Source organism: Ranitomeya imitator, chromosome 8, assembly GCF_032444005.1.
Source record: "Ranitomeya imitator isolate aRanImi1 chromosome 8, aRanImi1.pri, whole genome shotgun sequence".
NCBI lineage: Eukaryota > Metazoa > Chordata > Amphibia > Anura > Dendrobatidae > Ranitomeya > Ranitomeya imitator.
This window is the reverse complement of record NC_091289.1, coordinates 137,700,774-137,716,964: the sequence shown is the minus strand read 5'-3', so window position 1 is coordinate 137,716,964 and position 16,191 is coordinate 137,700,774. Positions and strand designations below refer to the sequence as shown.

Below are 16,191 nucleotides of genomic sequence, written 5' to 3'. Positions count from 1 at the left end.
TGGGTAGTATATATCTGGCCTTTTTCTAACCAATAGGGGGCAGATATGGAGTTGATAGAGGTTCTGCAACTTAGCACATCTGAACACAGCTAGATGTCACACCCCCACCGATCAGATATCCTAAGTACTGGACAAACTCTTGCATATGAATGAAAATACCATTTCTTGGGAATGCAGCAACAGATAGAAGATATAAAGGTGTAGATGGATTTACACTTCAAAAGACCTGCAGGGCCAAATATGCAGTTTGAAGGTTAGTAGGGGACTTCCTGAGATTCCCATTGACCAAATTGTCCAAATAGCTGGAATCTTTCTAATGAAATCAACCCTAGATCGGACGGCCATATAAGCTTTTAAAAACAGACAAAAAAAACAAAACATTTTTCAAACGGTCCCATTTTATTCATTTGCACCAGCAGCATTGAGACATACGGGGACATGGAGTGCAAGTCTCTTTTCGGTATAATTTTGCACGGTTCTACACATTTCCCACAGTATAACAGACACAGGAACAATCAGCACAATGATCGCAGGTTTGGATTGATTGGTCAGCACGTAGTGTAACAGTCTGGGGTGCAATCCTCACACTGAATGACCAAGAACCTCAATGTCTGAGGAGGATCATGTCACAACAATGGCAGTGCTAGGTTTGTCCTGCCGTAAGAATGGGCTCCAGATCTTCCATGGCTGGTTTATAACACTGAGACTTACAGCCAGATGTCCATATTGGAAGAACACAAGAAAAGAGGTAAAACTTACATAGCGTGTTGTCCTGCATGGACTTTGCCTGACGTCCATGTAGCAGATGTCCTTTATGCAACATTTTCGGTGTAAGAACACATACTAAGAGTTAAAACGAACTAACCTCCGAGCAGCGGACAGGTAGTTGTGCTTATGAAATACGTGCCCGTAAAGGCAACCAGATTTAGGTGGCTCCCACTGGGTGGGAAAACGAGTTGAGCTCTTTTTCATAGTGGGAAGAGACCCCAATCCCTGCTGATGGCGGAATAATAAACATCTCCTCATTTCACACATATTTCATTTTAAATCCAGGAGCATGGCGGAAGGATTCTCCAAGTAAGATTTCCATAGGTTAGAAAACCGGGACATCGTCGCACCGTCGATGATCCTGTGATCTGCGGACCAGCTGATGTTGAGGATTTGGGCCTTCACAACCTGCCCCTGGGAGTCAAACCGCGGTACAACCTGTAAGAAGAAAAGTGGGAATTATTAAATATGGATATACCGGTATATTTTCCTTTCCTTTATACAGCCTTATCCACAAGGGAAAAAAGGAAAAATACTATTACAGAAACATAGCAAATATAAAACAACAGTAACGCAGAACCTAAACGATCGCAGGCAGATTAATAGGCAATTAGTGCGTAGCTGGGGGTTGGGGTCCAACATACAGCGAGTGAGGGGACAATGGTGAACACTGCATTCCTGTACAATTGTGGATTAGGATTCCTTACAAGTCTATTCTGCAGTTCCTCAGTTATTCCTCCTGGCAATGTATGAATGTATTAACAACGGAGTGTTACCATTCCCATCGCTGATAAGACGTTTCATATACAGTTTTTTACTAATTGGACATCTTCTTACTGAAGACAAAAATCACAGCACTCGGTTGTCATAAGCAAAAATAACGGGGGAACTGTACAGCAGCGCTCCAGAGAAGAAGTGAAGGAACGCACCAAGTCCCTAGGACCATGTAATCAAAGGGCATTTCTCCACTAAATACAATTTTCACTAATCTTCGAGAACAGTGTCCCCAAAGTCATCTGTATAAATGGATCAAAAGCTCAACTACCTCTCCAGGCAGCACTATGGACTGCCAGGACTGTTCTCGAGATTAGTGGGGGTCTTGGTAGGGGGACCCCAAGTTATCAAACATTCATCTCCTATTCTGTAAATAGTGGGGAAGCTCAACACCACTATTCAAATAACCAAAAACTGAAAAAAAAAAAAAAAAAGGGTATTCATCCATGCTGGCTCTGCCGCTATTCCGGTGAGGCACCCCGACGCTATTCTAAGTAGGAAAAACCCCAGCAAAGCTCAAAGTGAAACAATTAGTCAGAAAACCAGGACTTTACGAATTCCTCTAGTAGTTGTATCTGGAGGAGAAGAGAAGGATTGTATATAAACTAGAAGTGGTGGGAACAGATTCACAGGATCCAGTCCATCGACCACATCAGTAATCTGTGGTAACTGGACGGGGCCAGATAACCACCTCTTGCCTGACCGCATCTGTGGCTCTTCTTTTAATTAGCGGACCTGGCGCCATGTCATCATCGCATGTCCATGTGACATTACAGCAGGCTGACTAATCAAGGGTCGTGGATGCAGTCAGGCACCAGAGACCACAGACTACCAATGTTGCAGATGGACGGAGTCGTGGGAATCAATTCTCTAATACTAGACAGTGTAGGTCACGGCAGGTGGAAATATGATTTTGAACAATCAGGAAGATCACCCCGCTTTAAAAAGCAAATATTTTGGATCTTGAATCCTGCATTTCTAGAACCAGAACTGTAATTTTTCCATTGATATGACTGAAATATAGCTTGGTTTTTTATCTTTTTGCAGGATGAGATTGATTTTCAGCCAAGGCACGTGTATATCCAGCTCATCCTAGGCTGAATGATGACACTGCTGGAGCTCTCCACTTCTGTACCCCACCAGTACGATGCAGTGCGGCTGCTAATAAAGGCAGATGAGATTTTCTAACAGTCATATCAGCATGTGATTTACCAGTCCGGCTGGCTTACAAACATGTGCAAAAGAAAATTAAATGAACAAGAACATTACTGTACAAAAAAAATGAATATAGTTAGTGTTATAAACACAAAATTGTGAAAAAAAAAACAAGTTACCCACCTGCAGCTTTCCAATGGCTCCAATTGCCACTTCTGGGGGCATAATAACAGGTTTTGCATATGTGCCTCCAATCTACAAAAAAAATCAAGCATAAAAAGAAAAGCATAGTTATTACCCTGGGTTAAGATTTTTGCACTTTTGTGTGTGGATATGATGATTGGAGCAGCCATCTCACCGAGCCAATGTTGGAGAGAGTAAAGGTGCCTCCGGTCAGGTCCGCAGCCCCCAGCTGTCCTGAAGACCCCAGATTCTGCAAGCGGTTCAACTCCACAGCAATATCGAAAATGCTCCGGACTTGTATGTTCTTCACATTAGGGACAATGAGCCCCTGTTGGGTATCCATAGCAACCCCAATATTATGAGCAGCCTACGAGATACAATATCTTCTTTAATGACCTCTCACAATTTAGACTCCGATGGATGTGACAAACGTTGGGTTTCAGACTTAAAGACCAACCTTATAGGTGATATTCTGACAGTTTTCATCCACTGAGGCATTGAGTATTGGGTACTGCAAAAGTCCAAGGCTGGCTGCCTGTGGAAACAACGACCAGAATAACAAGGTCAAGTACAACTTATGCCAATGGGGGTCATGTACTAAGGGTTGTCCAATCTGTGCTTGGGATAGAGGTAGGTCTCAGTGATGAAGCCCACATCTATCACACATACATGGCCAATCGTGCCAAGCATCCAAACCATTAGACCTCATCATTAAAGTCCCCACTAGTGTTGAGCGAACGTAGGTTTTATCCCAGCATGCTTGGGTACTAACCGAGGGTCCTAAAATGCTCCAAAAATATGTTCGAGTCCCAGCGCCTGCATGTGTCGTGGTTGATCGACAGCCTCAACACATGCAGGGAATCTCTCTGTGTGTTGCGGCTGATGTACAGCAGTGAGAAATGCAACTGCAGGGACGCAAACATATTTTTCGACCAGGCCAAGGACACTATTAGTACCTGAGCATGGTCAGATAACAGATTATCCGAGCACGTTCGCTCATCACTAGTCCTCTCTAATTTGCTGTTTCTATGGTGCGCTGCCTTTTCTTGGGAGGTTCAGTTGTGAGGACCTTGTGTCTTGCAACCACCCAGACTCTCATACACAAAGATTCTCCATGTTTCCATCATTGATATATACCTTTTTCCTATACTAAAACCTATGGGTGATGCATGGCAGATGAAGGTCTGCCAACACATGAAAACATTTTTTATATAAAAGCTTTAAAAAGAATAACAGTCACAGACATCAGGATCTGGATCAGCTGCCCATAGGAGCAACCAATGAAGTAAACTCATACATTTCTACATGCCGTCGCATATTTCTGTGCAGCGGTATCACACATTATTGTGAGAGCTGCATGGATTCCTTCCATGTTATCAGCACTGCTACGGTATACATATTTATTTAGGACTGTTTGCTTAAAACTTACCTTGAGGAAAAAAGGCATAAACGACAGCCGGGCTCCACGAGATTCAGCCCAAGGCTTGAGGTCCTCTCGGAGCTTGACAAGTGCGGTCATATCCACCTCATCACAGTAACCAAAGTGGGGGATTTTTAGGGCTGAGGTCATAGTTTTCACCATGGCTTTGTGGAAGCCTGAGAATAAAGAATACACAGGAAGACAGCATTAGAGAAAACTAGCACGAGAAAATGCTAGTAGGCAACAAAACACAAGGAGACCGACAAGTACTAGGTGTGATCCACCATACATTCACCATCACAGTAGCTTTCCTCTAGGCTCACAGGGGCAGTTCTATTAATGTGAATCAATGGTAAAACTTTAGGAGCCCACAGATATAATGCTGTTTGCTAACCCACTAATGCCCCCACAATACACAGTCCGGCCAGCTGGAGTTAGCAGTAGTAGGTCTGCTACATTACACCTAAATCATGTCGGAGTTTAAGACTACGTTCCCACGATAAGTATTTGGTGAGTTTTTGATGTTGCAGATTTTTTTGCACCTGTTAAGTAAATTAGGTTACTTGCGTTTTTTCATTATGTTTGAGTGATTTTTTAATCACATTTTTTGCCTCTTGTTGGCATGTCACGTTTTAAACAAAGCCGTTTTATTCATAGTAATGGTGGAATTGTACCAGAAACATTAGTTAGGGGTTAATAATCGGCAATCAATGAGTAGGTTGTTTAAAAGTTGGTCATCACCTATTTAAAAAAAATGTATATTATTTTATAACAGGAGGAGAACATGTTGCTAGGAAAGCTTAGCACATTATTATGCCACTAGATTGTGGCCCGATTCTAACGCATCGGGTATTCTAGAATTTGCATGTCCACGTAGTATATGGACAATGATGATTCCAGAATTCGCGGCAGACTGTGCCCGTCGCTGATTGGTCGAGGCAACCTTTATGACATCATCATCGCCATGGCAACCATTATGACATCTACGTCGATACTGTGCCCGTCGCTGAATCAGAAACGTGAGATGTCTACGTCCTTTATGACATCATCGTCGCTGTGCCCGTTGCTGATTGGTCGAGGCCTGGCGGCCTCGACAAATCAGAGACGCGGGATTTCCAGGACAGACAGACAGACAGACGGAAAAAGCCTTAGACAATTATATATATAGATTACCTTTCAAGGGCTCGGTGACATCCTTTCCTGAGAACACGATTGGTTGGGTAAAGGATACGGGAATGGTGGGAGCTTTTTCCTTCTGAATTGGTTTGGAGACTTCTTTTTTGGGAGGCGGTTGTATGATGTCCATTTTGGGAGACGGTGGCAATATGGCGCCTGTTTGTTTAGCCAAAAAGTTAAGAATGTCATCTTTTAAAATGCGTCCATCGCGGCCGGTGGCCACCACTTCACTAAGCTTTATCTGAAGAAATTGAACAGAAACACATAAGACACGGTAAATATATCTACCCAAGAGCAAGAGTGAATTTTACATGGTATCAAGTATTAAGTCATTTATTATTATCAGTGTGCCTTAACTAACATTCTAACGATCTTCTGTGGATTCCGCCACTTTTGCAAGCAGTAAAACCCTGGCAGCTTGCGGTGGCACCAGATGGCATTCACTGGAAACGTATTCCTATGGATAGGTTAGAATTCAACATGGCGAACAGCCAGCAGTAATTATGGTTGCATTTACATTTATATTGAGAGATAGCCAAGACAGAGTAATAAACAAAACAACCATGGAGATTAGTCATCAGTATTACTATTCATAATTTTCACTCCTATATACTACAGTATTAATGTATGAAACCCACAAGAATAGATTTGGGTAGTAGTAGTGAGGATGTCTCAGTGGGTTTTATTTATTGACCGATTCCTCCACAGAATAACAACTTAAAATTCAAACAATGCCTCCCAACAGGTTTCGCCTGTCCAGGCATCTTCAGGGGTTACTAGGTTAATAGAATGGTAAGGAATGCAGCCAGTGATTTTAAGAGGTCATATTTCATGTCAGTCAAATCTGTCTGGTTGGAGAATGATTGCATGACCTCCATAAGTGGGACAAGTAATATAAACTTCTAACATACACAGCGGGTGGATAGTACAAGATGTCACATAATTTGCCGAGTTGCTTGAAGTGCCAATCAGCTATCACAGGAGGGAGAATCCCAGTTTAGGATACGATTAGCTAGTTTCCTTACTGACACGAAACACAAACTCTTGAAAAGGGTTGGCTGCATCTTCTTCAGTATCCCCTGAAGAAGCCTGGACAATGATACATGTCAAAGATTAGTGTGCTGAATTTTAACTGGACCTATAACTAAACAAATGATGCACTGCAAATATATACTACAGTGATTGCAAGTTTTCATTCATTGCAGGAGTGAAAATAAAATGAATATGAAGAAGTAAAGCGCCATGGAATAAATGGCGTAATAATAATAATAATAATAATAATAATAATAAAAGTAAAACCGCTAACTCCAGGGTGTTTCTTAATCACACTTTCAATTTAATTGTAAATAAAAAGTTAAGTTTTATTACAATTGACAAAACGATATTAAATAGGAGCAGGGATAACAGATAATTTTTGGTTCAGACTACACTAATGTCAACTAAAATTAAAAATGGCATGCTAGACTTAAATAGATGGAGGACTTTGAGCCAGAATAGCCATCATTGGCAGCAATCAGGAACCATGCGAATCTTCTCATCTATTAATCATGAAGCCTTTCCTAACGGAAACCAAGGGCACTTACATTGTTCTCCATCGCGAGGCGTCTGACGGCAGGAGTGGCCAGCGTTTTATGCCCCTTTATTTCTTGGTGTGTGTGTTCCTGGCAAATTGCTGGAGTCTCCACCACATCTTCTTCAGATGCAACAGCTAGGGAGCATAAATCATTTTTTAATAAGATATATGCAGAGAAAACATGGCTTATACATGGCTAACAGATCCAGAACGTTCGACTTTACCTATGAGGAAATATATACCGTACATAAAAGTCAGGCCTGCAATACTCAACTACAAGGTGCGACAAAATCTGATATTCCATGTGAAAAGCTATAGAACTGAATTAGAGGCCTTCTAAAATCTTCACCAGAAACCACAGCCATCACATTTACTGAATGCCCCCCATAAAATTTCATTAAGGATGGTGAAGGGAAAAAAAAAAGTGTGCAGAGCGTGTGTCCCTGATAAAAAGCAGAGACAAATTGACTGTCCAGTGCATTATTGGGTTTAGTCATGTAAAACTAAAAAAATGTTGGTTTGAGGATCACAAGTAATAGGCAGAATAGCCGAAGAGACACTTCTCAAAACGATGGAAAATGGCCGCAATTGGGCATCTGCAGTGCGGCCACAAGATCCACAATCAGATTGAGATTTGCGGCTGTAATATGGCCGACTAATAAAAAGAATCCTGTCAGATTGTATCCTCCTGTTCTCATCTCATTCTTCTTTCCTTACAGAACGTGTGCTGAACACATATTTACTATCCTCACATGACAAGACTCATTTTAATTATCATTTCCAGTTTGTTTTTCCACTTCTTTCTGCACATTTCACCTTTAACGAGAAAAATCTGACTAAAAAGGGTATTGCCATCTTTAGTCTTACGTCACAACGGATATGCCTCTTCTAGGCCCGGTACTGCAACACAACTATGTAGGCGAAGGTGTTGTTTGTAACGTGTGGGTGACCAAAGAGTCTCTCTGCAGGGGGTAAAGGAAAGAAAGGAGCCTCGGGATTTACCTAGCGATATATCGCCATGTTCTAGGGATTAGTGGGGGGGTTTGTGACCGGGGCCTGTAAGAACGAGTGGATCGAGGACAAAAGGAGGCCCAACAATGGCCTGCACCATTTCTAAATAACCACGCATCCTGGAACGCACGGTTAAAAACTATTGCGTAGAAGTGTGAACCTGGCTCCCTGCCCCAGCTAGAAAAACTAAATGCCAAAAATAAGTACGCAGCACGGACAGTGTACCATCAAATGGCTGCCCAAAACATCACTGCATTGCACATGTAAAAGATGAAAGGCGTCAAGAAACTCATAGTGGCAGAAGGGACAGGGGAGGGGCAAGTGTTTTGATTTTTTTTTTTTTTTACATATTTGTTAGCGCATAAGGGACACCATTATAAAATGTCATGGAGGCACAATATGGGTCATTAGGGCTGGATGAGAAACACAAAAAGGAGGACATTATCAGTGCATAGGGTCACCACAATATGGAGAAATAAGGTGGTCATTACAACTATATGGGGGCCACAGGGTAGCATCATTACTGTATTAGGGCATAAAAGAATTTAACATTTGTTTAGGGGTATAAAAGCATGAACACTTGATTGGGAACACAGGACACTGTTTATACTGTGAGGTGGGCTCAAAGAGAACATCACTACTGTAAAGCATTATATTCTTGAGATACTGTTACTGGGGGGGTGACAAAAGCAAGGTACTGCCGCGGTGCAGGGCACCAGGGTGGCAACAAGGCATGTGGGGGGTGAAAAAGGGGTTCGCTGGAAGTGATCAGCCATAGAGGTCTGTGTGTTACATTCTGCAGAGATGAGTCGTGGCTGGAAGTACGGTAGTTATAGCGGTCTGTGCTAGATGGAAAAGAAAATCTATTACTTCACCAGGAGACATCCCTGGATTTATCTGTACTGAATACATATAAATGCCTGCATGCCACCTGTGTATAATGGATATCTACCTCCACACGGTCACGGGGGTAATATTGTTCTAAGTTCTGGGGTTTTTGTGAATAATTAGTATAATGGTGTTATTCGGTCATCAGTGTATAAATTGGTAACTTTTCCTACAAATTGTTCAGATTTGTATTTTCACTAACTGAATGCTGTGTTAAGAGCGGGGCCTATATTGCAATTCCTGAGAGCGATAGGATGGGAATGGTGGAGTCTCATTCTGAAGTAAGCTATGACTGTAAAAATCAACCCAAGCTGGAGAATCTTTCATTCGATTAAAAATGTGGCTGAGACGTCTGACACAGGGCAAGCTCATTGACAAACCTTTCACAACATCTGTTTCAATGTCCACCAGAGGTTTCCCAACCAGAGCCGTGTCCTCGACATTGTAATACAGCTTCCTGACAACCCCATCATAGCGGCTGGTGATGGTCACTGAGGCTTTGTCACTCTGAACTTCACAGATACTGTCAAACTGGGACACTGTATCGCCTTCCTTCACATACCTAAAAACAAAAAAAGGGAGGAAGCAGAACTTGGTAAGTAAAGAGGTTGTCCACTACTTTAGCAGCTACAACAGCTGATTGATGGGGGTGCCGAGTGTCAGACCCCGACCAATCAGACCTTAGGATAGGTCATCAATGCTAAAGTAGAGGATAGCCCCGCATCACACATAGAACAGGTTACAAAATCCTGAAAAAAATATGTGATGAGAGGCAAACATTTTTTTATATTTATACTCCACAGATGAAGACATAAATGTTCATAGTCGTCACTGAGGTCTTCTCTTACCCAACCCTTGTCAGGTACATTAGCCTTACACCTAACTGGACATCTAAGGGTATGTTCACACGTTCAGGATTTCCATCCTTTTTTTTTCAGGACAGTTTTTTTAAAAAACTGCAGCTCTTGGCAGAAAACGCAGGTCCTTTTTTTGTCCTTTTTTGATGCGTTTTTGATGCGTTTTTTGATGCGTTTTTTTATCCTTTTTTTACTGTGTGTTTCCTAGGAAGCTTTTTAGGGCTAAAATGGCTGAAAATACCTAACCCTACCCCTAACCCTACCCCTAACCCTACCCCTAACCCTACCCCTAACCCTAACCCTACCCCTAACCCTACCCCTAACCCTAACCCTACCCCTAACCCTACCCCTAACCCTACCCCTAACCCTACCCCTAACCCTAACCCTAACCCTACCCCTAACCCTAACCCTATTCTAACCTTAGTGAAAAAAAAAAAAAAAAAATTCTTAATTTTTTTTATTGTCCCTACCAATGGGGGTGACAAAGTGGCGGGGTGTCATTTACTATTTTTTTATTTTGATCACTGAGATAGGTTATATCTCAGTGATCAAAATGCACTTTGGAGCGAATCTGCCGGCCGGCAGATTCGGCGGGCGCACTGCGCATGCGCCCGCCATTTTGCAAGATGGCGGCGCCCAGGGAGAAGACGGCCGGACGGACACCGGGACGCCGGGTAAGTATAAGGGGGGGAGATTAGGGCACGGGGGGGGCATCGGAGCACTGGGGGGGGGCATCGGAGCACGGGGGGGGGGGGCATCGGAGCACGGGGGGGCGGGATCGGAGCACGGGGGGGCAGCCACACTCCGCCCACGCACTTCCGCCCGCTCCCCCGCACTTCCTGCTGCAGCGGTTCTGCACATCAAATCGCAGTAAAACCCGCAGATATATTTTTGATCTGCGGGTTTTACTGCGATTTTGACCTCACAATGGAGGTCTATGGGTGCAGAACCGCTGCGGTTCAGGAAGAAGAATTGACATGCTCCTTCTTTTTTCCGGGAGCTATTCAGCGCGTCTTTTTTTTTACAATTTCCGGACCATGTGCACAGTGTGTCCTGTTTTCCATAGGGTACAGTGTACTGTACCCTGCATGGAAAACAGCTGCGGAACCGCAGCGGCAAAACCGCCGCGGTTCCGCGGTAAAAAACGCACTGTGTGAACATGGCCTAAATGTATACGTTTGCAAATAAGGGGAAATGGTATTTTACCCATTATTCACTCCGTGCCATACAAAGAAGTAATAATAAAGAAAAGGGATCCTGGTCCAGCAGCCATGTCAGTATTTTGTGGTCACCAGTCAGGAGTCCTGCAAATGGCCTCCTTCCTGCCGGTCTCCTCGGCCCTTCTTCTGATTGTAGGCCTCTAGCTTTGTCATTGTTGCCTAAAAATCATAAGAGGCAATAAAGATGCTGGCAGTTACGCTGTTCCCAGGGCTCCCCTCTGGAGACCACAGAATACTAACATGACCGGGTCTTGGGAATTGAATTGCTCATCTCTACTGGCCATGTGTTGGAAACTACAGATTAGCTCAACGTTTCTCTTCCAACTTCTGAAGCCTCAAAATACAATTTATCCATAAAAAGTACCCATAAAATACAGAGTATGAAAATAGGAATATACCGTAGTTCCCGCCAGGATTTTTTTTTTTTTTTACAATTTCTCTTTTAGCCTTGTTTTATTGCATGTATCCAAGATAGGTGAAAAGATTGGCATCCCACATCTGGTGGGCTTACCGGTCTCCTAGACAAGGAGCGCAGCACTTCCAAGCTCTCGATTACTGTATGTAAGCAATGCACTGAAAGTGTCCGAATTGCTGAATCTGGCAAACTTCAGGACCCCCAAAGTCTTGTGATGTAGAGGAAAAGCTCTGCTTGCAGCATCAGAGAATATACAGGTCAGGCCAGCAGGGCAACTATGTAAGACTAGATGGTGGCCCGATTCTAACGCATTGGGTATTCTAGAATATGCATGTCCACGTAGTATATTGCCCAGCCCACGTAGTATATTGCCCAGCCCACGTAGTATATTGCCCAGCCACGTAGTATATTGCCCAGCCACGTAGTATATTGCCCAGCCCACGTAGTATATTGCCCAGCCACCTAGTATATTGCCCAGCCACGTAGTATATTGCCCAGCCACGTAGTATATTGCCCAGCCACGTAGTATATTGCCCAGCCACGTAGTATATTGCCCAGCCACGTAGTATATTGCCCAGCCACGTAGTATATTGCCCAGCCACGTAGTATATTGCCCAGCCACGTAGTATATTGCCCAGCCACGTAGTATATTGCCCAGCCACGTAGTATATTGCCCAGCCACATAGTATATTGCCCAGCCACGTATGTAACAGGTTAAAAAGACTTAAAATAAAATATAAACATACTCACCTTCTGAAGGCCTCTTGTAGTGCTGGCGCCTGTGTGCGGTGCACGCGGCAGCTTCCGGTCCCAGGGTTGGTATGAGCGCAGGAACTGTGATGACGTCGCGGTCACATGACCGTGATGTCATGGCAGGTCCTTCTCGCATAGCATCCTTAGCACCGGAACCTGCTGCTTGCACTGCCGAGGACAGCGCCACGTCGGAGGGTGAGAATAACGTTTTTTTTTTGTAACATTAGATCTTTTTACTATTGATGCTGCATATGCAGCATCAATAGTAAAAACTTGGTCACACAGGGTTAATAGCAGCGGTTACGGAGTGCGGTACCCGCGGCCCGTTACCGCTGGCATTAACCCTGTGTGAGCGGTGAGTGGAGGGGAGTATGCGGGCGCCGGGCACTGACTGCAGGGGAGTAGGGAGGGACTAATTGGACTGTGCCCGTCGCTGATTGGTTGCGGCAGCCGTGACAGGCAGCTGGCGAGACCAATCAGCGACGCAGGATCTTGAAATTCTTTATTAGTGCATATAAGTATAGCGTGATTAAAATCCTTGCTCAAAGGTGGATGCAGTCATGAGGATAGACAACGCGCTTCGATCTATGCGATCTTAATCATGTCTAACATATGAACATTGCCAGTATTCATAGCACTAAGAATCCAATCACTGTGGATTTCACAATCATGAGGCATAAATATAGTAGGCAGAAGAGCTCCAACCATAGGGGACATAATTTCTCCAAGTCAATATACATCCACATCCAGATCCAATACATGGTTGGAATGCAAAGGCTTCTATAAATGCAGCACTATCGCATGTAGCACATGTGCATCTAGCCAATCAGGCAATATATTTACTAATTATGACAACTCCAAAAGCTATAAAATTAGAGACTTCATAAATTGCCACTCTAAAAACGTGGTATATAAGATCAATTGTAGACAGTGTAAAGTTTCATATGTGGGATGTACCACCAGAAAGCTCAAAAACGAGAATCTCTGAACACATAAGAGACACAAGTAATTTTTATGGTGGTAATAGAAATGTATCCATGGTTGCCAGACATTTTGCTACTTGCCACGGAGGTAACATTGCAGCGATGGCTGTTCAGGGCATAGAATTGGTTAAATGCTCTAATCGTGGTGGGGATATCAAAAGTCGCCTCCTTACCAGGGAGGCGTATTGGATATACACTTTACAAACAGGATCACCGTTAGGTTTAAATAAGAAAAACAAAATATTATATCATTATTGTTGAATGATTTTTATTTATCTATACTTAGTTTTATTGTTAGATGGTTATGTAGTAGGACCTGCGACTTTTCAATCATGTGATTGTGAAATCCACAGTGATTGGATTCTTAGTGCTATGAATACTGGCAATGTTCATATGTTAGACATGATTAAGATCGCATAGATCGAAGCGCGTTGTCTATCCTCGTGACTGCATCCACCTTTGAGCAAGGATTTTAATCACGCTATATTTATGTGCACTAATAGAGAATTTCAAGATTTTAGGAGCTGGAGTACACACCTTTTTCCTCATCTTCCATTGCTGCATGTCTTGGTCGGGACGAAATCTCCGTGCTCCTTCGGTCTGTCGGTGAGCTGGCTGTGGCTTTTAGCCTTATTTTTCTATATATTAGGGCAACTATGTGTCTGGTACAAATAGTCAATCAGGAGGTAGGCACAAAGCAAGGAGGCTGGGGAGCAGTGCGCTCCTGAAGATTAATCACGAGAACAACAAGGAAAGGCACAAAGCAAGGAGGCTGGGGAGCAGTGCGCTCCTGAAGATCAATTATGAGAACAATCCGTAGGCACAAAGCAAGGAGGCTGGGGAGCAGTGCGCTCCTGAAGATTAATCACGAGAACAACCTGTAGGTGCAAAGCAAGGAGGCTGGGGAGCAGTGCGCTCCTGAAGATTAATCACGAGAACAATCCGTAGGCACAAAGCAAGGAGGCTGGGGAGCAGTGCGCTCCTGAAGATCAATCATGAGAACAACCCCTTCTAGGAGCTTACCAATCCTTCACTGTAACCTCCCGGATTCCCTCTCCAATGTCTGACAACTTGAACTGTACAATCGCACCATTCAAGGCTGAAAAACAGAGACAGATCATCAGATGCTCAATAATTATTATGGTAAGGGTTTGAGCGAAAACTCAATAGTAATGAGCAGATAGTTCTGATAATGTGACATCCCTGGGAAATTCAGCTTATAGCATAATAAAGTCTGATGGCTGCCAGTACAAGGTCACTCCTAGACATTTCACTATAAGTCACACATGTTGCTGGTTACCGACAGACATTTGGTGCTTACCGGAGGCGGTTCTGAAGAGTCTTGGCTGCAGAGGCACGGAAGGAGGCTGCTTCTTGCATGACTTCTCTAGTAAAAACTGGTTACATAGGATCACTTGTCTAAAACTGGTCTGGGGAGGCGAGTGTCCAAGACGGTGATCAATGGCAAAAACATGAGAAATAAACATGAAACATAACAGAAAAGGTGAACTTTACACCGCCATCCCCTTCTAGTATACCATCGCTCTATATGTGCTGTAATAGTAGAAACGGTCCAGACGAAGGGGAGTAACATTCTGTCCAGCTTTATTTCGCATAGGTCGCTCATTCAGCATAGAGATCTCTTTCCCGACCACCATGAAAAATGCACGTTCTATTTGGCAGGGCGTGCATGTGTTTTCAATGTGCTTCAACCTCACGCCACAAAATTGATAACAAGGGTTAAAGCTTCTGTAACCGGCCTGACAGCTACAGGAGCAAATAGGAGAGGTTTATGAGAGAGCACAATGCAGCCAACAGAACTGATGCTGATGCTTGTGTATGACCTGGAAATCACATGATCGCTGGTCCCTGTGGACATAGCAGAGCTGCGGGGTCCTAGCTGACCCAGATCACCTTTGTCAGGGGACTTCTCTCACTATAGAGCATTGTTCCCTGTATCTGGGGCACCACAGGTGACACATAAATACGGTAACTGTTTGCAAAGTGCAAAAGGGACCTCTTATGACTTGCTTTCAAAATGGTTTTCTTCTGCACTAAGCTGCAATAAGGGTCAGATTTGTGGAGCATACGAGTAATAGTTTGTCTGTGGACAGATTCTCCTCCTGAGTTGTGGATCTCTGCAGCTCCTCCACAATGACCATGGAGCCTCTGCTTCTCCACTGGACGGCCCACACTGGCTTTACACAGTGTATGTCATCCTAATGGAGGCATCAAAGGTAGGATCCTGCTGTAATTAAATCTGCCGGAGGCAACGAGAATCGCCGTATCGTGGCTGCCAGGGACATGAATTGGCCAATTAACCCTGCTGTTGTCTTCGGTCTGGGGAGACAGATTTTGAACTTTGGTATTTTTGGGGTGTTCAAGATGCGGTTCTGAAACTTGTGGTTGATTGACTTAAATGAGGATAGGTCGGTCGGCCAAGGGTTTCAGAGCCGCATCTTGAATATTTTAGAGAATATTGAAGTTCAAGGTCGGTCGTTTTTGACCGAAGACAACAGCAGGGTTAATGTGCTAAGCATTCTCATTTTTCCCAATTTTCTAGAGCAGTAACGCAATTCATATATCATACATGTCATGTTTGCATGCTGTACTGCTTCTTTATTGGTTGGTTAAAATATTAAGCGATTATGACAGCAATGCCCCCGGCTGCTCGGCACTGATGCCCCCCAGCTCACCCCCAATGCTCAGGTGAGCCTCAATAACACAAGCTAGGTCTCCTTGGACCATACGGGCACAGGAGCCTGGTGTACTGACACTGACAGCTGCCCACCACATCTGCAGCCTCCTCACACCTCCCCCAGTGCACACAGCTGCCGATCTCACCAGGAGGCCGAATGACCGGTTGCAGCTCCTCAGCGCCCTCACAGCCGCCATGTTATCCGGAAATCCTGGGAGCACCAATCCCGTTAGGAATATTCTCCAAACAGCCAATCAGCGGAGAGCAGCGGGAACAATGTGTCAATTCCAAGGAGAAGGGGGCGGGGGAGAGGTGTG

At 44.0% G+C, this 16,191-nt stretch overlaps 1 protein-coding gene across 1 annotated transcript; it reads right to left on the bottom strand.

The window, feature by feature from the left end:
• Positions 1-378: 378 nt before the first annotated feature.
• Positions 379-16,171, bottom strand: DBT (dihydrolipoamide branched chain transacylase E2). Its single transcript, XM_069737407.1, has 11 exons — positions 16,021-16,171; positions 14,498-14,606; positions 14,200-14,275; positions 9,329-9,510; positions 7,060-7,184; positions 5,474-5,717; positions 4,310-4,476; positions 3,338-3,415; positions 3,056-3,247; positions 2,881-2,952; positions 379-1,206 (listed from the first exon to the last, which is right to left on the bottom strand). The coding sequence occupies exons 1-11, from the start codon at positions 16,069-16,071 to the stop codon at positions 1,039-1,041; spliced, it is 1,464 nt and encodes a 487-aa protein (XP_069593508.1). The 5' UTR covers positions 16,072-16,171; the 3' UTR covers positions 379-1,038.
• Positions 16,172-16,191: the final 20 nt, after the last annotated feature.

Bases quoted from the DNA above. Each gene is read 5' to 3' on its own strand.
- DBT (XM_069737407.1), bottom strand. From the start codon at position 16,071: ATGGCGGCTGTGAGGGCGCTGAGGAGCTGCAACCGGTCATTCGGCCTC. The intron at 14,276-14,497 runs GTAAGCACCAAA...TCTGTTTTTCAG, and splicing joins ACTCTTCAGAACCGCCTCCG to CCTTGAATGGTGCGATTGTA. The intron at 5,718-7,059 runs GTAAGTGCCCTT...CAATTTCTTCAG, and splicing joins GCCTCGCGATGGAGAACAAT to ATAAAGCTTAGTGAAGTGGT.